Genomic DNA, 26,535 nt, shown 5'->3' with positions numbered 1-26,535 from the left:
GCCGCCCACCGCCCGCTATTCCAGTGCCGCCCACCGCTCGCTATTCCAGTGCCGCCCACCCCCGCTATCCCAGTGCCGCCCAACGCATGCACGGTCTGTCACTGCGAACCTAGAAAACATCAGAACCTTTATCATGCCGTTTGCCCCCCACAAATGACCAATCCTGTGTGATGTCCATTGACATTTACAGCGCCACGAGTCCAGCAGCACAATGTGCGCTGGAAACAGAAGTGGGGGGGCGTCCGTCGGAGTGGTCATCCTTGGGAACATGGGCAAGTGCCCCAGTGATGTATGTGGCAGTAAAGGTGAAAGGAGGTTAATGAGCCGTCCTTTAACATGTTTTTTTTTTGGTTTATTACAAGGCCCGAAGCCTGCAGTAGAGTATTCACGTGGCAGCCTCTCTGTTTCCGCTCACTTATTCCACCTCAGCCACGGAAACTGTCCCATATACCGAGCTCCTTTTAATGAGGCTCTCTTACGCCTGGCGATCTCACATAGCGGGGAGGGGCGTTTAAAGCAGACGAGGTGTGTAAGCGGCCCCCCACCCGCCCCCCCAAAATCGTTACCCAGTGAACTCACCACCAAGTGGGTTAAGGACACCCAGCAGTTTTCGGGAAAATCCTGCAGCATTGGCACCAGAAACTGCAGGCAGCCGTCCCAGTGGCAGAGCAGCAGCATCATGCCGATAAGGTTCACAATGCGCACCACGGCGCTCGCCAGGTCATAGGTCATGTGGAAGATCTGCGGGGACACGGCAAGAACCACGTGAGAGACGCGGGAGGACGCGCTAAGCACGCTCCGCGAGTGGGAGGCACATGCGCTAAGCAGGCGAGATCAGAGCACGTGGCACCCACACCACCTCACGTCGCTGGGCGTAGGGGTAACCATTACCTCCCCTCCCACTACAGGAGGAAGGAGGGTTGTCGCCAGTGGTAAGTGTAGTTTTGGAACAGTAGGAATCCTGTGCCTCGGGTACAGAAAGGGGCTGCATTGCTTGTACATCAGAGTTACCCGGTTTGGAAGGTTTTCTTACAGGGCATTAAGCTGCAACAAAGGGGAGGGGCGCAGGCGGATTCCCTTTTTTTTGTTTAGAATGAAATTGTAAGTTGTGGAAATAAAAAGCAGTGGTACTCTGTGTCTCTTCAGCACCATCACACGGACTAGTGGACAGACACATATACAGTGTACTGTCAGACTGTGTGTGTGTGTGTGTGTGTGTGTGTGTGTGTGTGTGTATATATATATATTGTGTGTAGAGGTATCAGTACCGTGTTAACCGAGCTTAATTTTCAAAAACAAATACTCGATACCGTTCTGTGGCTAACTAAATGCATTTATTTGTGCGAGCGTTCGAGATACACTGATCTCTTCTTCCGGCGATGTTACAATGAATGAAGCGAGCAAGGGGTATACTTAAAAACAGTCTGGAATGTATCTGTGACTGAAGCCTATCCCTCCCCCCTGTGCTGTATGCAATTTATGACTTTAGGTGTTAAATGGTCCCTGAATGAATGTTTGTGATGTAAGAGTGTGTGTGTGTGTGTATGTGTCTGTGTGTAAATATACATTTATAAAGCACCCACAGTGTATACAGTGCTTTACAAAAGGTGTGTGTGGAGGGGAAGTGTATACCAATGGTGTTGGTGGGTGTTGAAATGTAAGAGGGTGTTGCATTACTAAAAGTGTGTGTGGATACTATATGAATGCACACACACCTGTGTGTGGGGGGGGGGGGGTTAGGTTTCAGTTACAGATACATTCCAGGTTGTTTTAAAGTAAAACTTTTCTTGCTTTATCCAATGTAAGTGCAAAAGAAGTAGAGCACAGCCAAATAGGAGCAAGGAGAGGATCCAAAGGTACAAAATAACTTTATTGGAGTTCCCAAAGCATAAGAAAAAACCTACGCGTTTCGATTTTGAAACGCGTAGGTTTTTTCTTATGCTTTGGGAACTCCAATAAAGTAATTTTTGTACCTTTGGATCCTCTCCTTGCTCCTATTTGGCTGTGCTCTACTTCTTTTGCGCTTACCTGGATTCCGTCAGCAGCAGCTTGTCTCCCCCGACCAGGAGATGATTGTGAGTAAATGCAACCATTATCTTATGCCTTACTGATACTCCCAATGAAATTGAGTGTTGTGGTTCTCCACATACCCCCAGTTTTCAGGGAGCAGTACTCATGTGATGGCTATATGGACATACTCATTCATTTATATTGAAGATTGATTCATCTATCCATGGTTTCGGATTTATTACAATTGTAGACAGCCTGGTACTTGAGCCCTTTTTATCACACCTCTTACCAACACTGAGTTTTATCCATTGTAACACCGCCGGAAGAAGAGATCAGTGTATCTCGAACGCTCGCACAAATAAAAGCATTTCGTTAGCCACACAACGGTATTGAGTATTTGTTTTTTTATTATATAACTCTATACAGACACACACAAACTCACCTCCTTCCCTTGTTGAATGTAGTAGAAGATCTGTTATATATAGAAATGAACACACACATACAGTGACATACACAGTCGCACACACATACAAACAGGCACACACACAGTGACACAGTGACATACACAGTCGCACACACATACAAACAGGCACACACACAGTGACATACAGTCTCACACATACAAACTCACACACAAACAGGTACACACACATACAGTGACATACACAGTCGCACACACATACAAACAGGCACACACACAGTGACATACAGTCGCACACATACAAACTCACACACATACAAACTCACACACAAACAGGCACACACACATACAGTGACATACACAGTCGCACACACATACATATACCCACACAGTCTCTCACACAAACACACACACAGTCATATACAGGCATGCCCATACATACACACACAGTCCCACACGCACACAGCCGTATACATAGATACACACACCTCCTCCCACTGGTGGATGTAGCGGATAAGCCTGGACAGTCTCAGCAGCCGCAGCAGACTGAGCACTTTGGTGAAGCGGACAATGCGCAGCGCCCGCGCCGTCTTGTAGACTTCCGAGTCGATGCGCGTCTCCACGATCAGGAAGATGTAATCCACGGGAATGGAGGAGACAAAGTCCACGAGGAACCAGCTCTTCAGGTAACGGATCTTGATACGCTGCGGCTCCAGGATGATCTCGGTGTTGTCCTCCACCACGATGCCCGTGCGGAAGTTCAGCACCAGGTCCACCAGGAAGAAGGTGTCGGACACCACATTGAAGACTATCCACGCCGGTGTGTTCTCCTCCTTGAAGAAGGTGATTCCCACCGGGATGATAATGAGGTTCCCCACCATCAGCAGCAGCATGGTGAGGTCCCAGTAAAACCTGAGGACAGAACGGAGATATATCAGCGGCAGCATGGTGAGGTCCCAGTAAAACCTGAGGACAGAACGGAGATATATCAGCGGCAGCATGGTGAGGTCCCGGTAACATCTGAGGACAGAACGGAGATATATCAGCGGCAGCATGGCGAGGTCCCGGTAACACCTGAGGACAGAACGGAGATATATCAGCAGCAGCATGGTCAGGTCCCGGTAACACCTGAGGACAGAACGGAGATATATCAGCAGCAGCATGGTGAGGTCCCGGTAACACCTGAGGAAAAGAACGGAGATATATCAGCGGCAGCATGGTGAGGTCCCGGTAACACCTGAGGGAAAGAACGAGATATATCAGCGGCAGCATGGTGAGGTCCCGGTAACACCTGAGGACAGAACGAGATATATCAGCGGCAGCATGGTGAGGTCCCGGTAACATCTGAGGACAGAACGGAGATATATCAGCGGCAGCATGGTGAGGTCCCGGTAACACCTGAGGACAGAACGAGATATATCAGCGGCAGCATGGTGAGGTCCCGGTAACACCTGAGGACAGAACGGAGATATATCAGCGGCAGCATGGTGAGGTCCCGGTAACACCTGAGGACAGAACGGAGATATATCAGCGGCAGCATGGTGAGGTCCCGGTAACACCTGAGGACAGAACGGAGATATATCAGCGGCAGCATGGTGAGGTCCCGGTAACACCTGAGGACAGAACGGAGATATATCAGCAGCAGCATGGTGAGGTCCCGGTAACACCTGAGGACAGAACGGAGATATATCAGCGGCAGCATGGTGAGGTCCTGGTAACACCTGAGGGAAAGAACGAGATATATCAGCGGCAGCATGGTGAGGTCCCGGTAACATCTGAGGACAGAACGGAGATATATCAGCGGCAGCATGGTGAGGTCCCGGTAACACCTGAGGAAAGAACGGAGATATATCAGCGGCAGCATGGTGAGGTCCCGGTAACACCTGAGGGAAAGAATGAGATATATCAGCAGCAGCATGGTGAGGTCCCGGTAACACCTGAGGGAAAGAACGAGATATATCAGCGGCAGCATGGTGAGGTCCCGGTAACACCTGAGGGAAAGAACGGAGATATATCAGCAGCAGCATGGTGAGGTCCCGGTAACACCTGAGGGAAAGAACGGAGATATATCAGCAGCAGCATGGTGAGGTCCCGGTAACACCTGAGGGAAAGAACGGAGATATATCAGCGGCAGCATGGTGAGGTCCCGGTAACACCTGAGGACAGAACGGAGATATATCAGCAGCAGCATGGTGAGGTCCCGGTAACACCTGAGGACAGAACGAGATATATCAGCGGCAGCATGGTGAGGTCCCGGTAACACCTGAGGACAGAACGGAGATATATCAGCGGCAGCATGGTGAGGTCCCGGTAACACCTGAGGACAGAACGGAGATATATCAGCGGCAGCATGGTGAGGTCCCGGTAACACCTGAGGAAAGAACGGAGATATATCAGCGGCAGCATGGTGAGGTCCCGGTAACACCTGAGGACAGAACGGAGATATATCAGCGGCAGCATGGTGAGGTCCCGGTAACACCTGAGGGAAAGAACGGAGATATATCAGCGGCAGCATGGTGAGGTCCCGGTAACACCTGAGGGAAAGAACGAGATATATCAGCGGCAGCATGGTGAGGTCCCGGTAACACCTGAGGACAGAACGGAGATATATCAGCGGCAGCATGGTGAGGTCCCGGTAACACCTGAGGAAAGAACGGAGATATATCAGCGGCAGCATGGTCAGGTCCCGGTAACACCTGAGGACAGAACGGAGATATATCAGCGGCAGCATGGTGAGGTCCCGGTAACACCTGAGGACAGAACGGAGATATATCAGCGGCAGCATGGTGAGGTCCCGGTAACACCTGAGGACAGAACGGAGATATATCAGCGGCAGCATGGTGAGGTCCCGGTAACACCTGAGGAAAGAACGGAGATATATCAGCGGCAGCATGGTGAGGTCCCGGTAACACCTGAGGACAGAACGGAGATATATCAGCGGCAGCATGGTGAGGTCCCGGTAACACCTGAGGACAGAACGGAGATATATCAGCAGCAGCATGGTGAGGTCCCGGTAACACCTGAGGACAGAACGGAGATATATCAGCAGCAGCATGGTGAGGTCCCGGTAACACCTGAGGGAAAGAACGGAGATCTAGGACTGGTTCCCCTGTCCATAAAGCACAACACCGTTCTTTTTTTTTTTTATCAGGACGATGAGATTAGACGTCCATTCAACACCGCTCACAACCACCATAATTTCATTACTACAAGTGCATCACGTGGGACTCAGACATGATTCTCTGGCCGACGTGACTGTTGCAATATTATCTAAACTCCTTCAAAATGTTCATTTCATTCAATGGTTTAACTTTAATGGTTTAATCTCTCTTAGAGCAAGGAAGTGCTCATTATGAGATGGCGTCTCGTTTGCACAACCTCTAGGATGTTAATATTGCTCAGTCCCTACTCAGATATCGGACAAACACCATAACCGTCTTTAAAACAAATTGTACATGAATAATATAATCTGAGCATACATGGACACACTACTCTAGCAAACACCAAAGATAGGTAGTCTATGATGATGTAGGAAGTAGAGAAGATTGGCAGATGACAACATGCTGAGAAGCTGCTGCCCTGTGTGGGAGAAGACCTCCACTCCATTCAAATGGATGGGACTAAAACCTTCTCCAGCAGAGGGATTCCTTTCCACAGCATATTAAATCAAGGCCTACGTGAGCCAAAAGGCCGCAATTTCTGTGTCGCTAGTATTATTATGACTTTCACATGCGAGTATTGTGCTGTGCCGGCTGTGTTGTGATGGGAAGGAATTGATCTGCACGATCAATCATTACCTCAATGACCTTCCTAGCAGAATCTGGTAATGTAGTTCTTATGAACTGTCCTCTGTGTGTCATAATAACTTGTCTTTAATCCCTGACTCCTGTATTTGATATGCCCACCACCCCTGTTCACTATATATTATATATAACACTGTGAATCCCTTTGCCTATATTCTGCTTGTAATATTTATGTAGCACTGCCCGTACCCTGATCCCTTTGATCCTTACACAGACACGGTGTCCTGTTTCCTGTCTTTCCTGTGGATAAATGAATGACAATAACATTAATAACACTAATATAGGCTTTGAGATTCCCGTCTCTGATAGCTTCGAGCCATTACTTGTCAGCTCAGTTCTGTTCCCTGGGCCTTTAAAGATTTATGGGCAAGCAGTGAAGTCTTTGCTGTCTTTTCAGACCGTTATTTGAACCTCAAAATCGGGACCCGGTCAGTTATTTACATGCAGAATGGGCCAGAGGGCAAGGGGTGGACATATGATATCTACCAGGCCCTGGACCCCTCTGTCCCTGTGATGTGCAAAACATTTCACAGGGGGTAATGGGTTACACTGACGGTATATAGCAGGTTGAATGTAGTGTAGACGCACCTCCGGTCACTGGGGATGGGGGCTGAGGGGAGATCTGAGGCAGACTGGAGGTGAGATTTGGAGAGGGGGGTGTAAGGTGCATTGTGTAACAAGAGGTTACATCTGAATGATATTTATAGCCCCAGCGAGCATCTGAGGTAAAGAAGTTGATGTAATGACTTAGAATTAAAGGGGCCGTCTCCCTTCATAGAAAACAATTGTGTGGAAATAATTCACTTACATTTCTATTTTTAATTAGAGATGTAAACAAATCTAAGTGCTTCATGTCAGGGTCCTCATTAATATCACTTCTATGCAGGGAAGCAGCACCTGTTCTAGCAATGTTAAAAACACACACCATACACTCAGATCGTCTGAGTGCTACAGCAGAAGGGATCAATGTGAAGTCTGCACAGCGAATGCAGGACCATGGATAGCGCTGCTGTGTTTCCAACCTGCTCTGTGTATCCATCTTTGCACTGGACCCCACTGCTGTGAATTCCCATCTCTTTCCCCATCACTCTCCCCCTATAAATACATTACTATGATTTATGAATCAGAAGCTGTCCGCGTCGCCCTTGACATGCTCTCCAGTCCAGGAACTGCTCTTGAAAGTATTTCAGGGTCTGCATAGGATGTTTTGTCTGAGTTTAGGACACTGGGTATGTCTTCTGTGTGAGTCACTGCTACGTGCTGCTGATAGTGCTGTTTGTGTATATACCAGACCAGGCACCTGAGAGCTGTCCCTTCATTGTGTGCTGATGTATAGCAGAGCCCAGCTGTTCTCTCTCTGTGATCTCCTTCCTAACACTTCAGCTGCCACTCAGCTTGAAGGAGACTGGCTTGTGTGAGACCTCAGGGGCAGAGACCCTCAGCGGGGCATGTGTAATCAGGACCGCTCTGAGTACCTGCAGTACCATCTCTCTGAGACAGAACCACTATCACAAAGGAGCATATACCAAAGTGTTGTTAACCCCTATAATGCTGGGGGAAACGTCACAGCTGGCCACCCCTACCTTATCCCCCGATACAATGTCACACGGCAGTCACCATTTCCTAACCCCATTTCTGAAAGCCTTAAAATAAATACAATATCTTTACCAGAGCGCCGTTTCTTAACAGGGTCCTACGTCACCGTGCTGCGCCTCGGGGGAGGGGGGAGAGAATAAACTAGGATGGGATGTTAATGTATTGTTTAAGTTTTGATTCACGTTGCAAAAAAAAAAAAAATAATAGAATACAAACATGAAATACTTAGTTGTTACTACATTTCACTCGGCCGCGCTTACAGTGCCGGTGACGTCGGGCCGCGCTTACAGTGCCGGTGACGTCGGGCCGCGCTTACAGTGCCGGTGACGTCGGGCTGCGCTTATAGTGCCGGTGACGTCGGGCTGCGGACGCTGGAAAAATCAAATTGACTTGAAGCGATCGCGACCAATCCGTCGCTTCGCTTCTACGGCCGAGTCCATAGAAGGACAGGCCGTGCTGAGCCGTGCGGACGCTCCGCGCTGAGCCCCTGCATCCTCAATGAGGATGCCTTGAGAGGGGGCTCACGCGAGCGTCCGCAGGCGTGCTGACGAGATGGAGGTTTCAGCCGAGCGCCAAGCTGTTTTTCAGCGCGCTGTCAGCTGAAAACCTCCAATCACAGCACAGCAGCGTCAACGTCACGGCGCCGTGACATTGACGTCAGTGCGTCGCGGGCGATTGGCCCAGCGACGTCACTGCCCCGCCTCCAACCACCTCCCCCCGGCTCCCTTCGCGCACGCTGGCTCGCCTGCAAGTCCGTGCAATCGCGCTGACTGAAGCAGGCGAGCCTCAGCGTTAGCGCGCCTCCGCTCTCCCCACCCCTCTATGGCCCGGGCCTACTATAAGCGCACGCAACGGCGGCAATACATTTCTTTTGCCGCGCCGTCACTATAAGCGCAGCCAAGTGAAATGTAGTAACAACTAGGTATTTAATGGCCGTTTCAGGGCATTGCTGTAGGAACTTTGTTGATAATCTGTTGATATACGTAGGGGTTTGAGGAACACTGCGTTGGACTGTAACGGTCACCGCTTCAGGTTACTATAAGCCCTTCCATGCTGTATCCAGCCTCTACATGTGGAGGGAAGCCATGACAACATGCTAACAAGATGCTACCGTGTGTGGGACCTGTTACCCGGATCAGAAATCAGCAGGGTCCCTGCGGAAATGGGATGAAAGGTTATAGAAACCCCACCACTAGAGTTCGGAAACCTTCTCTCCCCGGCCCCCCTCATTAAGTCTGTGGTTTAATGTGAGCTGATAAACATCACTGTGTGTCTGAGATGGCTCTGGGGGAAAAGAAGTCCTGGATAATCATTTTGCCAACCACTCGTATCATTCTGTCCCATTAAAGGAAGACATTCATTCTGATTGCGAGGAGGTACTTTTCCCACTGTGGGTATTACTGGGGGCTGGTGAATTGGAGCAGGAGCAGTGTTGGAAGAAGCAACGTGCATGATGGGAGTTTAATGTATTGGGAGTCATGAGTTTCACTAATTAGCAGGTAGCCTCATTTGTGAAAGCAACGCTCCCTCCCCCCTCCTCCTCCACCCCCCCCTCCCCTAACCCGCTTAATTAGTCTGAATCTTTCTCCATTAAATAAACCAGCAGCCTCTTCACAACTGAAAAAATTCAATCTACAGAGTTTTCCAAACCTCACAGGTCTCTTCTTCACATGTACAGAGCCTTTCAAAACTCACAGGTCTCTTCACGTGTACAGAGCTTTCCAAACCTCACAGGTCTCTTCTTCGCATATAGAGCTTTCCTAAACTCACAGGTCTCTTCTTCACGTGTACAGAGCGTTTCAAACCTCAAAGGTCTCTTCTTCACCTGTACAGAGCTTTCCCAAACATCACAGGTCTCTTCACATGTACAGAGCTTTCCTAACCTCACAGGTCTCTTATTCACGTGTACAGAGCTTTCCAAAACTCACAGGTCTCTTCACATGTACGGAGCTTCCCAAACCTCACAAGTCTCTTCTTCCCATGTACAGAGCATCCCAAACCTCACAGGTTTCTTCGCCTGTATTTATCTTTGCTGCACACTTGAGAAAGAAAACTTTGAGGTTTGAAAAGCTCTGGCCCCTATAATTGCATCTATCAAGAAATATCATGCTGGTTCCCTTAAAAGGTATCATTACCCGTAACCAGTCTACACTTCTCCAAGACGAATATCACTAGCAGAATTACCTCGGTAATTAGGCCAAGGGAGGGAGGCCTGCAGCGCATCGCTTACCAGAGGCTAATGAAGTTTCACCTAATTAGTAGAACGCTTTCTCTGGCCAAGTGCTTTGCAATGCATTGCTGGTACATCTGGCAGCCGTGCGATTAATAGATCATGTTCAAAGATCGACATGATCAGGATTACATCATCGTGGTCCCCTCTTTGACATTCTTTTAACCCTTCCTTGCCAAGAGTGCGTTGGACCTATGAACCTGAGCGGTGTTTTAGATTAGTCTGACGGAGGGTGCGGAAGCGGAGTCGCTGGTAGGAGAGGGGGTGTCAGTTCCGCGGGGATACCGCCTGCTCAGGGTGACGCAATGACCACGCTGCCTAATCGCGTGCGTCCCGCTTGTATCCGGGCCAGAGACGGGGGAAGTGGAGCGATGGCGCTGGGTTTGCCTTTCATCCCGTTGGCCGTTTGATTTGTTTATTTTAGTGGGAGGAGGATAAAAGAGATCGTCACGTGAACGCAAACGCTGAAACCATTCACTGCTGGCAGGACCTGAATCATGGAGCCGGGGCAGGATCACCCCTGTGTGCCTACACCAGGGGGTGAGCAACTCCAGTCCTACCAACAGGTCAGGTTTGAAGGATAGCCCTGCTTCAGCACAGGTGGCTCAATCAGCTGCTGAAGCAGGGATATCCTTCAAACCCTGACCTGTTGGTGGCCCTTGAGAATTTGAGTTGGCCACCCCTGCAATACACACACAATAGCAGAATATCTGTGTGATGTACAGGAAGCAGGGCAAGACATGTCTGTGCAGACCAGCGGTACAAATTGTGAGCTCAGAGGGTTCCCCTTTAAGATGCATCTTTACAAAATATCAATAAAAAAGGTATAGAAACACAACTGGGGCAGACTGGCCCCTTTAAGGTTACACTGCGGCAAATACAGGCTGAGTATGACATAGATTAAAAAAAAAAATTATATAAAATTTTGTATATACTGTATATACACATATAGTGTTGAAGCAGGGGGTCTCCCGTGCTGAAGCCTGTTAATTTCAGCTCCAGGGACACCCTGCTTCTACCAGGGTTCACAATATGGTCGCTCTTCCGCCCTGCGGACCAATAGGAAGTCGTGATGTCATCATTGTGGCTTCCTATTGGCCCACGTGATGCGGAACGTTAAATTTTAAACCTCAGCTAGTTTAGCCGAAGTGGCTACCGGCACCTACCAGGTAAGTATCTCCGGAAGCAGGGGTTATATATATATATATATATAACATAGAAAAAGAACAAAAAGCACTCCGTAATAATAGTCACTGGTGTGGGTGCAGATCCTATAATGAAGAATAAGCAATACGATACCGTTTGGAAACGAAATCAGCAGGCAGCACTCCAGAATTGAACAAACAAGTGTATTAAAAAAATAAACACAAAAAAACCCTGGGGTTTTTTGTGTTTATTTTTTCAGTACACTTGTTTGTTCAATTCTGGAGTGCTGCCTGCTGATTTCGTTTCCAAACGGTATCGTATTGCTATATATTATATATAGAAAATAGAGACATGAGACCGCTTCCACCTTATATACTGTATCTTGTAATGTGTATACACTCAATTATAGCAGGTGCTTTGGGGATACAGTAATACTTATTACAGAGTTGATCTAAGACAGATCAGAAAAGATATCCCCTATTTCAAGCACTCGTTGCTGGATAATAGTATAGAGACTGTATTCAGTCTAACAGATAAATGCTGTAAGTCAGTCTGTTGACCCTTTGAGACCCGGGAAGATCAGAAAAAATAATAACGTTTTATTTCATAATCACAATATTAAAAACACATATATAACATAGTAAAATCCCCATAATAAGGGGTATGCAGGAGGCTATAGGCTCACCTATTGGTCATGGATTAGTATGGAGCCTAAACGGACTGACATCAAATATCACTCTAATAGTATCTGCTCAGGAGGCGAACTACTGATAATACTGTATGTGGCATAAAAGGAAGCCCGATGGATTCACAGTAGAGTATTTATATACTCTTGATTGGAGTCTCTCAGTACCAACGTAGCTTATGCTTCTTGGTTTGATACTGATACAACACAGTTACTTCTTATCACCAGAATAAGCTAATAGCCACATAATAGGATCATCAGAGAATAATTGTACCATTGATATGTTTCCACTTTTCGGCGCATTAGCCCTTGAATGGAATTTATGACGAAGATTTATGGTGTTTGTGTATCTACCTTTTGAAAGTATATACCACTGTATACACCTATTAGGTGGCGTGACGCATCAATGATTTGTATGCACTAGTTTCCTTCTGAGGTATTGGGTATACAGTGGTTGATGTGATTGATAGGTATATCACAATACAGATATACATTGGGGATATTCATACTTATATACTCTACTGTGAATCCATCGGGCTTCCTTTTATGCCACATACAGTATTATCAGTAGTTCGCCTCCTGAGCAGATACTATTAGAGTGATATTTGATGTCAGTCAGTTTAGGCTCCATACTAATCCATGACCAATAGGTGTGGCTATAGCCTCCTGCATACCCCTTATTATGGGGATTTTACTATGTTATATATGTGTTTTTAATATTGTGATTATGAAATAAAACGTTATTATTTTTTCTGATCTTCCCGGGTCTCAAAGGGTCAACAGACTGACTTACAGCATTTATCTGTTAGACTGAATACAGTCTCTATACTATTATCCAGCAACGAGTGCTTGAAATAGGGGATATCTTTTCTGATCTGTCTTAGATCAACTGTGTAATATATATTATATATAGTGTGTGTGTGTGTGTGTGTGTGTGTGTGTGTGTGTGTGTGTGTGTGTGTGTGTGTGTGTGTGTGTGTGTGTGTGTGTGTGTGTGTGTGTGTGTGTGTGTGTGTGTGTGTGTGTGTGTGTGTGTGTGTGTATTGCTGCTTAAAGGAAAATATGTATAAGATCATATATCAATGGTACCTCACCCCAAAGAGACAGAAACAAATTTACCCCGAGTCCTCTGACCTCTGCTGGAGAGGATGTGAGCAGAAAGGAGACATGGTCCACATGTGGTGGAACTGTCCGACCATCCAAAAATACTGGTCCGTAATCCAAGAGATTATCAAGGACATAATAGGATTAAAAAAAAACCTGGTCACATTAATATATCTGTTGGCAAAACCAGTGGGTGATGTGAACTACTCCACAAAACGTTTGATTTCACATATTTTAACCGCAGCAAGGTGCGCAACTGCGGCCGCTTGGAAAAATCAACAACCCCCCCCCTCCCCCTCCCCCTACCCCTACCCGCCCTCCTCCGGGTCAGCTGTAGAAGGAGGATTAACGACGTGGTGTTAATGTCGAAGCTCACTGCTTTCCTTAAGCATTCTACAAAAAGTTTTCTATAAGACTTGGGTAGAGGGGTAAACTAGATTAACTAGGTAAAATATACCGATTATAAAGTGGTATATGATAAGGTGTAAGTGTGGTTTAAGAATGACCATTATTTTTCCCTCTCAAAGGCATAAAAAAAGCTGAAAAAATGAGTCAGGATGGTAGCAACTCTCTCCCCCTCCCCCCCCCCCATTCCATCCCACCCTCCCCCCCCCCCGCATTCCATCCCAGCCCCCCCACTCCTCCCCCCAACCTCTTATAATAATAATCGGGAATAATCGTTCCCTTTTATTTTTATCTTATACGCCCTACCTTCCCCCCCCCCTCTCTCTTTCCCAATGTAATGTGTATAATGTTGTTATATAACTTTTGCCTGCATATTTGTGTATTGTTTTCCTTCTGTTACAGTATGTTCAAAATTCAATAAGAAGTGTTTGAAATAAAACGCACGGTTCCTAGAGACTTGCACCCCTCACAGAGCCGGGGCAGTGACGTTTATCTGCACGCTGTCAGATCACACAGAGCAAACGCAGTGTGCAATGTATATTCTGCCGTATACACCCAGATCTCAGAGTGACGTACGCCTGCTGAGCAGAGCGCAGCCTGTGTGTATAAACGCCGGCTGCAGAATGGTATCTGTTTAAATGGAGGGTGCAGAGTGATGTCTAGGTATAAATAAATGATCAGTCTACATAAATAACACTTGAAGACCAGATATGGTTAGGATTTCCATGCGAAGTCTGCCCTCTCCTCTGCGGAGGCCAATAAAAGAAAAGTGTGAGGGATATGAGCTCACTGCTGCCAGCGACCCACAGAGAATATTCTTCCAGTTCACACCCATTAAAACCACTGTCCCACTGCATGCATCAATCCCGTCTCCTCCTCTACCTCCCTGGGGACAATATACAACTACTATGTAACTTGTATCTGATTGCTGCTATCTTAGGCCGCGATCATAGTGCCGGCGCGCGACCGCGTGACGTCACGCGGAACAGGCGCTGGAGGCATTAGGAGGTGATAGGGAGGCAGGGCAGAGGTGTGGCCGTGACATCACGTGAGCGGTTCGCCCTCATTGGCTGAACACCTTATGTGACGCGGCCGTCCTGCTACAAGAACAATTCCAAATGTATTTTCCAAAATCGCGCGCACTGTGTGCGCCTTCATTCCTCTCCATTGGTTTGTTCCGGCGGCGCTATAAACGCAGCCTTAGCTACAGACTAGATTTTTGGAGCTATTGGAAGGGGTTTTCCAGTAGGAAGTCTAGCAGTAGCCATTCCTTTCCCTGTCGCTTAGAGCAGGGGTGCGCATCTCCCATCCTCAAGCGCCCCCAACAGGTCAGGTTTTCAGGATATCCCTGCTTCAGCACAGGTGGCTCAATCAGAGGCTGAGTCAAAGAACAAGCCTCTGATTGAGCCATCTGTGCTGCAACAGGGACTGATTGAGCCACATGTGCTGAAGCAGGGACTGATTAAGCCACCTGTGCTGAAGCAGGGACTGATTGAGCCACCTGTGCTGAAGCAGGGATATCCTGAAAACCTGTTGGGGGGGGGGGGGGGATTGAGGACTGGAATTGAGCACCCCTAACTTAGGGGCCTATGCAGAGAGCAGCGGTAGAAATAATTGGAGAGTTTTAGAAAAACTAGATTTAATGGAGAGTTTTATTCTCCATATGCAGAAATGGGCGAAATCCGCTATTTTTAGCATTACTGCATGTGGAGAATTGTAAATGAGGAGATGCGCGCAGCTGAAAGGGAGAAAAAAAAATCGCGTTCCCTATAGCCGGCGAGCTCCTGCTTTTTGCCAACTTTAGTTGCCGGAGAAAATCGCGCCAAAAACAGCCGCTAGATGGCGAGCGCGCCTTTCTGAATTCGGATATTTTTCAGACTGGCGAGATGTAGTTTTTGCCAGCCACGCAGCGAGATATTCAAATAGAAAAAAAAAAAAGGCGCTTTTTTCCTACCTCGCCATTTTCAGCTGTTTTTAGCGCGATTTTCTCCGGAAAATGGCGAGATTGTAAATAGCGCTGCTCTCTGCATGAGGCCCTTAGAGAGAGATGAGATCTCTCCACATGGTCTGTGTTGGTACCATCAGCAGAAGAGGCTGTGTCTGTATTAACGATGCAATTAGTGCACAAGGAGCGTGGAACCACAAAATAAAGCCATGACAAATGCAAATTCTGCAGCTTTTTGTGCATGGCAGCTCATCTGTGAAATATGATTTTTGTACTGTATGCCGAGGGGAGGAAACAGATGCATATGTATTATTTCTGCAAGAGAGTCAAAGAGTTGCTCCCTAGCCTCTCAACAGAGAAGGATTTGCAATCGTAACCCGTTCCTGATAGCACTGCTCCTTCACCTCTTCCAGAGAAGTAGGGGGACACTGCTATTCAATATGGTAATGCAGAGAAAGAAGCGACCTATGACTCATTGAGCCTATTGCTCTCTCACACAGACACGTCCAGACATATGGCTCAAATCAATATGGCACCCTGCTGTTCCCACTGCAAGGGGATAGTGACACTGACATGCTAAGGTCCAATAGGTCTCTCCCTCATACGGAAGAGTGTGATAGTGCAGTAGTGTTAAACTTTTTTTTGATTAAGGAACCCTATAATTATATTGGGAAATTCTACGGAACCTCCAACCCTCTCTAATAGCGAGTCTGAGATCAGATGCATTGTAAGGAACCCCAACCCTCTCTAATAGCGCGTCTGCGATCAGATGCATTGTAAGGAACCCCAACCCTCTCTAATAGCACGTCTGCGATCAGATACATTGTAAGGAACCCCAACCCTCTCTAATAGCGTGGCTGAGATCAGATGCATTGTAAGGAACCCCAACCCTCTCTAATAGCGCGTCTGCGATCAGATGCATTGTGAGGAACCCCAACCCTCTCTAATAGCACGTCTGCGATCAGATGCATTGTAAGGAACCCCAACCCTCTCTAATAGCACGTCTGAGATCAGATGCATTGCAAGGAACCCCAACCTTCTCTAATAGCACATCTGAGATCAGATGCATTGTAAGGAACCCCAACCCTCCCTAATAGCGCGTCTGAGATCAGATGAATTGTAAGGAACCCCAACCCTCTAATAGCACGTCTGAGATCAGATGCATTGTAAGGAACCCCAACACTCTCTAATAGCGCGTCTGAGATAAGATGAATTGTAAGGAACCCCAACCCTCTCTAATAGCGCGTCTGAGATCAGATGCATTGTAAGGAACCCCAACCCTCTCTAATAGCGCGTCTGAGATCAGATGCATTGTAAGGAACCCCAACCCTCTCTAATAGCGCGTCTGAGATCAGAAGCATTGTAAGGAACTCCAACCCTCTCTAATAGCGCGTCTGAGATCAGATGCATTGTAATGAACCCCAACCCTCTCTAATAGCGCGTCTGAGATCAGATGCATTGCAAGGAACCCCAACCCTCTCTAATAGCGCGTCTGAGATCAGATGCATTGCAAGGAACCCCAACCCTCTCTAATAGCGCGTCTGAGATCAGATGCATTGCAAGGAACCCCAACCCTCTCTAATAGCATGTCTGAGATCAGAAGCATTGTAAGGAACCCCAACCCTCTCTAATAGCATGTCTGAGATCAGAAGCATTGTAAGGAACCCCAACCCTCTCTAATAGCGCGTCTGAGATCAGATGCATTGTAAGGAACCCCCAACCCTCTCTAATAGCGTGTCTGAGATCAGATGCATTGTAAGGAACCCCAACTCTCTCTAATAGCGCGTCTGAGATCAGATGCATTGTAAGGAACCCCAACTCTCTCTAATAACCCGTCTGAGATCAGATGCATTGTAATGAACCCCAACCCTCTCTAATAGCGCGTCTGAGATCAGATGCATTGTAAGGAACCCCAACCCTCTCTAATAGCGTGTCTGAGATCAGATGCATTGTAAGGAACCCCAACTCTCTCTAATAGCGCGTCTGAGATTAGATGCATTGTAAGGAACCCCAACCCTCTCTAATAGCGCGTCTGAGATCAGATGCATTGCAAGGAACCCCAACTCTCTCTAATAGCGCGTCTGCGATCAGATGCATTGTAAGGAACCCCAACCCTCTCTAATAGCGCGTCTGAGATCAGATGCAATTTTCAAAAGGCCTGAGAATTGCAGGGAACCCTTTTGGGATGTTCAGGGAAACGCCCTGTTGAAAAACACTGGTGTAGTAACGTAGATAGGAAGGACCTTATGCGCATTTAGTTTGGGTATCACAGTGGGGATTTGCACCGCAGATTTACCTTGGAACACAATTAGTAAAACACGTGTTTTCTTTCCAGACGTATGGCATTAATCAGCATTTATTCATAATGCTTTTCCTGGGTTCCATCACCCAGCACAGGGGTTACCCTGATCGCGACAAGGTAGAGCAAGGGGTCCGAGAAGCCGTGGTACCGGTCTCTGACAAAGAAGGGACTTTCCATCCCGCTGACCTGCGACCGATCTAACCGAGGTTTAGGAAACGGATACCGCAGGATAACGAGAGAGAGAAGGAGGTGAGAATTGTAAACCCATTGGGTCGGTCCCAATATCAAAAGGAAACCAGGCGTAATATTCGCTTTAAAAGTACGACGCAGCGTGGCGTCTTCATATGCCAAAGCATTGCAGCAACGGGTCTCTTTCATTATGCCTAAAACTGCATTGCATCTTGCAGAGAGATGAGAACCTCCATGCAATGGGTTAATGTGATGGCGCTGGAGAAGGATGGGTTCCTTATCCTCTGCACTGATCTGACAAGGATGCAGGCCCGGCACAGACTCACTAACACAGCCCAAAATAGCCTTACAATGCATAATCTTATCAGCCAGAGGCAGGCAGGGATCTGCCGCCCGGACTCGCGGGGAACGCACACGCACAGCCTGCGATGCTGCACGTGAGAGACGGCGCCTGCCTTTCTCCCGCACTCGCTGTCGCTCCCACGAACTCTCTCTACCCCGTCTCCTTGTTAGACAACAAAAATATGATGCGTCTGTCTTCATCCTCGCAGGATCTCTCCCGCTAACCGCCGCGGCCGGCAGGAATACTGGCATGTCCGAAATTTCAAGTAGGACAACGGATAAAGTTCCTGGTTTGTACAAAGATTTGGCTACTTCTGCCATTTAGAATAAACTTTTATTAAAAAAAGGCAGACATGCCCGTAACAGGGAGTTCCTGGTAAGGAGGCAGCCCAAGCAGTTTAAAGACAAATTGTTTTAATATATGCAGCCTCTGATCACCTGTATTGAAAACCAATTACCTAAGTTGTCGATCGATTTTAGTTCTCCCGTGGCACCCCCATCGGAGGTCTGTATCTCCGGAAGCAGGGGGTCCCCGGAGCTGAAATTAACGAGGTTCAGCTCCAGAGACCCCCTGCTCCAATCCTGTGTTAATTTTCTTTTAAAAAATCGCCCTATTGGATTGCTCCTTTAGGCTGCGTCCCCGCTAGCGCTGAGCGGGCGGTGCTTGGCGAGGTGACTTGCATATATAAATATATGCAAGTCCCCGCTCACGCGATGCGCTTAGGTAAATAACATTTTTATACTTTCCCGCTCGCTCAATATTCGGCAATGCCGCCCCCACCCCTCACCCGCGCCCGAGCAGACACAGGACACCCGCCACGCATGCTTTGAGCGCCAGCGGGGCCGCAGCCTAAGATAGAAATAGACGTGTTGATCCAGCTGCGATAGTGCAGAATGCATTAGGCGATACCTTCTTTTTTCAATTCGGACTAACCATTTCATTGTCCTAAAATATCAAGTGTTCGTCCCAATAAAAAAAAGGCCCCACCCAATACTCAACTCCTCATCAATGCTCTACTGAGGGGCTTCATTCTATTTCTGCAAAATGGCAAATTCAGTTGTTTTTAGCCCAAATTCCTCTTCACCTCTGATGGGGGATGACGTTGAAACCAGACTCCTCGCCGCTCCGTTGGCTGTAGAATTAGCCCCAAGTTCTCTAGGACTTCTCTAAAAACACGGTTTTTACACTTTTCACTTTCCATGGGTGCCCAACTCCTGTGCTGAGGCAGGGGAGAGCAAACTTTTTGAGCTGTGCCCCCCTGCCAGCTCTCCCTCGCCCCCCCCCCCCCATCACTTGTGTGCGGCGTCAATAGCCATCACGTGACCCTGTTTCCATGGAGACAGTCGTGTGCCGTCACCCCGCATGACACCGCGGTGTCATTTGACGCCGCGTTGCCATGGTGACGCGTCACAGCGTCTGAATCGAGGTAAGTTTTATTGTTGCAGAGGCCTCACGTGATCCCCCGACATTTCATTTCAATGCCTTGGGGAAGAGTGCAGGGCCGCTGCAAGCGCCCACGCCCCCCCCCCCCCCAAAAAAATCCAGCCCCTCCCCACTTTGCGCACCATTTCCTTAAGAATCCCCCCAACAGGTCAGGTTTTCAGGATATCACAGCTTCAGCACAGGTGGCTAAATCAGTCTCTGCTACAGTACAAGTGCCTCAGTCTCTGGTTCAGCACAGGTAGCTCAGTCTCTGCTTCAGCACAGGTGGCTCAGTCTCTGCTTCAGCACAGGTGGCTCAGTCTCTGCTTCAGCACAGGTGGCTCAATCAGTACCTGCTTCAGCACAGGCGGCTCAGTCTCTGCTTCAGCCCAGGTGACTCAATCAGTCTCTGCTTCAGCACAGGTGGCTGAATCAGTGGCTCAGTCTTTGACTCAGCCCCTGATTGAGCCATCTGTGCTGAAGCAGGGATATCCTTAAAACCTGACCTGTTGGGAGTGGGGGGGGGGGGTCTTGAGGACTGGAGTGGAACCCCCCGCCATACTGGATATTGCAACCAGAGAGTGACAATGACAGGGACGTCCCTCCGGGCTCTCTGGGTCCCTGGTTACCACCCCATCCACGGAAGGATTGCCACCTTTATTTACCACGCGTGCTTCACATCCTAAGAAGGATACAGAAGGCCCACGGCCGAGCGTGATGTATAAGTATATTATATATTCAATGCATAGAAACATTACACACGCGGTAGAAATGCTGACTCCTCTGCGGTAGGAGGTAGTGTACCTTCCTTTATTATCTGTATAATATTATAATATCTGTCTAATATACTATAAATAATAATATTTATTATATATGTCCGGTGCTTCACAGGCTTCCTGAAGAAAAAACACTTTAGTGCTGTATTTTTAACATCATATGTCCAATCAATTTGTACCCAGCTATATCTGTACTTACATACTAATAATGCCACGTTCTGAGCATACTCACATGTCTCAGGCAGGCCCACCCCTGCCCTTCCCCATTATCTCTTCGCATACAGTGCTTCCACTGCAGCCTGGGATTCTGGGTTATGACATGCAAATGAGCACTCACCGTGCAGAGGTGGGCGGGGGGCAGTTGCCCCAAGCATAGCAGAGTAGGGGGTGCAGGTTGGCCGCGCAGAGGTGAGTGGGGGAGGAGGGAGCGTGATGATTGTGGCTGCTCCACAGGGTGGGAATTGGGGGAGAGAGTGAGACATTTGGGGAGGGGGGAGTTAGAGATTGTGGAAGGAGAGAGTAGACAGAGACTTGCGGAGGAAAGGGAGTGAGAGAGAGACTTCTGGGGGGTGACTTCAAGGGGAGTGAGAGACCTGGGTGGGGGAGTGAAAGAGAAACATAGGGAAGGGAGTGGGGAAGACTTGAGGGACTGGCGTGAGTGAGTCTTGGGGAGGAAGGGGAATGGGAGACTGGTGAGGGGGGAATGGGAGAGAGAGTGGTGGGGCGGAGGGGAGAATAAGAGAGATTGGTGGGCGGGAGTGAGAGAATGGAGGGGGAAAAAGAATAGGGGGGAGAGCAGGGTGTGTGTTAGAACATGGGTGCGCAAAGTTTTCCCCCTGCGCCCCCCTGCCTGCTCTCCTCCCCTGCTCGTGCCTCCCTCCTCCCCCGCCCTCCCCCCCCCCCCCGCTCGACTCCGGCGGCAAATGACGCCGTGGAGTCATGTGACGTCACGTTGCCATGGCAATGACACGTCGCAGAAGACACGGTAGTAGAAGTTACAGAGGCCTCACATGGTCCCCCAGCATTTAATTTAGATGCCTTGAGGGAGAGCGCGGGACCTCTGCAACCGCTGAGCCCCCTCCCCCCCCAGTTTGCGCACCCCTGTGTCAGAACATACAAAAGATTCACAACTACAGTTACAAATAAAAGGACTGTTTTTCCTTGATTCCATCAAATAAAGTAAAGTTTGGTGGAACTTGCCCCGGGCGCAATAACACCCAGTTCCTCCTCTGCACAGTGTCACCCTTTTGCTTCTCATCCCTTGCAACACGGACCCCTATAAGCGTACGCCTGACGTTCAGAACAGCCTGTGTTACAGAAGTGCAGAGCCAGTAACCTACTCACAGACAGCTTTACCACCTTTTGGGTCTCAGCAGTGTGAGGTTAGTCACAGCCGCTCCTATGTGAAGCTGGTAGTGGGTACAACTGTACGATGGAGGGTTTGTGTCCTGTTTTACTTGTCTGGCCATAATAATACTGTCACTTTTGTCCTACATGGTTGGGTTTTCTTGCTTTACAATGAACATAGTAGTCACAAATCTCCCGTACCACCCAGGCCGGTACCACGTGTCTACAACTCGGGGTATTCTGTTTCATTAGCAAGTCCAGCAAAATAGCATCTCTTTGGTCTATTACCTCGTAGGAAGTGTTGAGATCCCTCAACCTACTCATTTCGCTTTCCAGGAATGAGGACCCTACTACAATATCATTAACCCATTCCTATGTCTACGTTCTGAAAGGGTCTATATTTACACATTTTGGCCAAAAGATGGTAAGTCGGCACGCCACATCAAGGTAAGTCCCAAAGGGGAGGGCCAACGCCAACAATAAACCTGTGCTTTTTCTCACCCGCTTCTCTTCATCATTTACAGAGAATAAGTCTGAGGTTTCCAAGTGGATCCCTGTAGGTAGGTGGGGGGCGGTATTAAACCAATGGGAGAAGACCACATTCCTCTAAATCGGGGGTGGCCAACAAGGGCCACCACCCGGCCCGGTATTAGAGATATCCCTGCACTAGTAGCTCAGTCATAATGATTGAGCCACCTGTGTTGAAGCAGGGATATTCTTAAAACCTGACCTGTTGGAGAGGTCTTGAGGACCGGAGTTGGCCACCCCAGTTAGTGGAGGAGTTCCACTCGTGTCATGTACAGGGCAGTGGGTGTGGGAGCAATTAGTGGAGGAGTTCCACTCGTGTCATGTACAGGGCAGTGGGTGTGGGAGCAATTAGAGGAGGAGTTCCACTCGTGTCATGTACAGGGCAGTGGGTGTGGGAGCAATTAGAGGCGTTTCTGGGCATCAACCACAATTGATGTATTTGGCTTAAAAATGAAACGGTCTGATACATGTTATAAATGAATAGTTGCAGCGTTAGAGGGACAATTGCCGCATGTAGAATAAAACTCAATTATTCCTGCACATCCTGAAGAAGAAACACACCGAATTAGGATTTGTTACCGAACTATCTGACGAGTTGTAGAAGATGTTGGGGGTAATTCGACATACTGTACCCCCAAATCGTTGCGGTTGGCAGAAAATCCCCATTCTTCTGTAGTTAACGAGGTTTTTCCATGCTGGTATATTTAATTGCCCCCTTGGTGGTGATGTCAGCAGTTCCTGAGAGTAGTGTATTATCTGAGGCTGATCTTAGAAGAAAAGTCCCATTTGTGCACAAAGGAAACATACTATAATGCAGATTAAAATGAGGTCAGTGTTTATAATGATGTGAATTCTATCTGCAAAAATAATATGGCGAAACTGTGAAAATAAAAACCTTAAAAGGATTTGTACAATGCCATGGTACAGCACCCCAAACTCACCATGGTAAACTACACTCCCTCCACAACTCAATATGCCGCTGTGTCTTACGATTTAACTACAACATACATCACTGTGAAATGCTCAAAGAACTAGATTGGCCATCACTTGAGTATAGGCGCAAAATTCACCTTTCCTGTCTTGCCTTCAAACACCTTCTGGGCACGCTACCCGTCTCTTTGCACAAGGTCCTCACCCCTACCACACGCAGCACTTATCTGAGACCTCACTCCAAAAGGCTGTTCACAGTCAGAAGGTTCAGCAAAGTATCCGGCCGCTCCTCCTTCTCTTACCGTGCACCCCAAAACTGGAACAGTCTACCGGAGACTCTCACAGCCGCCACCAGTCTAAATTCTTTCAAAACTAAAGCTGTCTCACATTATAATCTGGTCTGTAACTGTTACATACGTCCATAATATATATTATCTCTTACTGTGCATGCAATGTATTTATATATAATGTATAACTCTTTTCATTTAATGTAACCATTTATTTGTCATCATAACCCTGTGCCCAGGACATACTGTACACGAAAACGAGAGATAACGCTCAATGTGTTACTTCCTGGTAAAACATTTTATAAATAAATAATATAATTACAGCTCAAAACTATTAAAGTTGCGTTCGGGTTTCAGACCCGTAATGTGGGTTTGAATGCAGGTCTGGTGGTCGTTCTGAGCACACCCAAAAAAGAAAAAGGCGAACAGTGACTGCGAAAGACTTACAGATTAATGTCTCTCATTATCATATAAGCCTCAAGTAACAAGAAATCCCTGCGAGTGCTCCTGTGTAATCATTCCTCCAACCGCTCACTAAAAGGAAGCAGGGCAGGAAAATTGATATATTGACTTAAGAGGTCTTCGGTTGACCCCTCTTCATCAAATTAACGGCAGCTGTCACTTTTGGAGATAAATTAGGTAGCCCTCAAATCAGATTTACGGTCAGCTTGACCGGCTCACACCACACAATAGCACCGGTCTGTAACACAGGGAGGCTCAACTCCAAACACCCCCCCCCCCCCCCCCCAGGTCGGGTTTTCAGGATATCCCTGCTTTAGGACAGGTGCCTCAATTACAGGCTCAGTGGAAGAATGAGCCTCTGATTGAGCCACCTGTGCTGACGCAGGGATGGATTCCACATGTGCTGAAGCAGGGACTGATTGAGCCACCTGTGCTGAAGCAGGGACTGATTGAGCCACCTGTGCTGAAGCAGGGATATCCTGAAAACCTGACGAGTTGGGGGGGGGGGGGAGGGATTGAGGACTGGCGTTGAGCACCCTTGCTGTAACACACGTCCGGTAATAGTGTCGGTGAGTGGACATGACTTCTGATCACACGGCATTTAATCTGCCAGAGAACCCTGAGCCGTGACAGCTGCCGGCTCTTAGCTGTTCCCTGCACAGTGCTGAGGCCTTTCCTGTCAGTCTCTGCTCCCTGGAACAATTACATTACAGCCTCGGAGAAAAGGCAAGGCGCCCCGTCTGAGACACGACAAGGTGCTCACAAGTGGGATTGTTATCGGCTGTAAGCTGTACTCACCATAACTTACTTTGGGTCTGGCTGTAACCACTACCACCCTCACATGGCAAAGTCACCTGCCTCACACTGATGAGAACCAAAAGTTGGGGAAATAAAGCTGTCGTCGGTGAGTAGGTTACTGGCTCAGCACTTCTTAGCCCAGGCTGTGCTGGAAAGTTGTGTGATACGGCAGGCGTAAGCTTCTAGGGCTCCATGTGACAATGGACAAGAAGCAAAAAGTGACACACTGTGAGAGCTCATTTGCATGTCATTACCCAGAATCCCTGGCTACAGCGGAAGCATTGTAGGCTAAGAGATAACAGGGGAAGGCAGGGCCGCAGACCTGTCTGAGACACACGAATATGCTCACAAGGGATATTTGCATTTGCTGTACACTACGGTGGAGGTTTTTTTTGTCACTTCTGTACTCACAATAACTGAGAAACGTAGGATAGACTATGCGATGTGCAAATCAGTCTTCTCTGTTCCTTCCCAACGTTATGCTGAGTGATCGAATAGATCAGCATCTGAACAATGGCAAACTATTGCCAGAGGTTAAGTAGGTCAGTTGTCGTAAGGGCAGTCTAACTTTTAGTGTCTAGAGTTAACTAAATGGGTACGAATCTGACTTCTCCCCATAGCTGTGAACATGCATCACTCTCCCAAAGTGTTGAACATATCATATTCTAGCTATAAAACTGTTGGAGGGCAGAAAGGTTTTTTGCTACCTTGGTTCTGGTGGGTTTTCTCAGATGCGCTATTAGAGAGGGTCGGGGTTCCTTATAATGCTTCTGATCTCAGACGCGCTATTCGAGAGGGTTGGGGTTCCTTACAATGTATCTGATCTCAGACGCTCTATTAGAGAGGGTTGGGGTTCCTTACAATGCATCTGATCTCAGATGCGCTATTAGAGAGGGTTGGGGTTCCTTACAATGCATCTGATCTCAGACGCGCTATTAGAGAGGGTTGGGGTTCCTTACAATGCATCTGATCTCAGACGCGCTATTAGAGAGGGTTGGGGATCCCCACCTTTAGTTTCGGATTTAATTGAAGACTGGAACATTAAACATTTACAAAGAATATGTCATAATCCATCAACCTGGAGCGACTAAGGGATGCAACTTCCCGGCACTTTTTAATACCAACTCCTTCGCTCCTGGACTATTTACCTCCTCTATAATGGCCCCAAACTCTATAGGTGTCGCAGCGGCGACAGACTCCTTTCTGATCCTGTATGCGCAGGCACGCACACACTCACATTGCCCTCTCAATGCTACAGATTTCACAGCCGATATATCTGGTCACGATGATATAATCTCTTCCACTGATGCAGAGAACCGGCCTGCTCCAGATACCATTTCAAAAGCCCCCACCAATGTTAATAGCAGCATCCTCCGTAACGCCTAATGGCGCTGCCATTACTAATGCCCCTCTCTCTCTGCTTCCCATCATGCCACTTACATTGTGTGATCTCCGAGGCTCAGATCTCCTTCTCAAAATGCATACTGTACATTTCAGAGCTTGTACCTGTTTAAATCGGTCTACGTCATTTGTTCGCGGATGTTTCGCGGCGACCAAACGACTGCCGGCACTTCGTCGCGACTCACCCCGCCGCCAAAACCTGCCACTTCGCTGCTAAGGTAAGTGCCTAAACGCCCTAGCCTAAGCCCTTACCCTAACACCCCCTACTCTAAGCCCTTACCCTAACACCACCTACTCTAAGCCCTTACCCTAACACCTCCTACCCTAAGCCCTTACCCTAACACCCCCTACCCTACGCCCTTACCCTAACACCTCCTACTCTAAGCCCTTACCCTAACACCCCCT

The 26,535-nt window shown here is 48.0% G+C and overlaps 1 protein-coding gene across 1 annotated transcript in view; it reads right to left on the bottom strand.

Annotated features, from left to right (window-relative positions):
- Nucleotides 1-26,535, bottom strand: part of HCN4 (hyperpolarization activated cyclic nucleotide gated potassium channel 4) — a 37,892-nt gene that overhangs the window by 7,388 nt on the left and 3,969 nt on the right. The window contains exons 2-3 of the mRNA XM_075576024.1: nt 2,920-3,343; nt 580-741 (exon numbers count right to left, since the gene is read on the bottom strand). Of these exons, the coding sequence (XP_075432139.1) occupies nt 580-741; nt 2,920-3,343 (586 nt within the window). The remainder of the gene's footprint in view (nt 1-579; nt 742-2,919; nt 3,344-26,535) is intronic.

Source organism: Ascaphus truei, chromosome 18 (assembly GCF_040206685.1).
Source record: "Ascaphus truei isolate aAscTru1 chromosome 18, aAscTru1.hap1, whole genome shotgun sequence".
NCBI classification, from domain to species: domain Eukaryota; kingdom Metazoa; phylum Chordata; class Amphibia; order Anura; family Ascaphidae; genus Ascaphus; species Ascaphus truei.
This window is presented reverse-complemented; position numbering and strand designations above follow the sequence as displayed.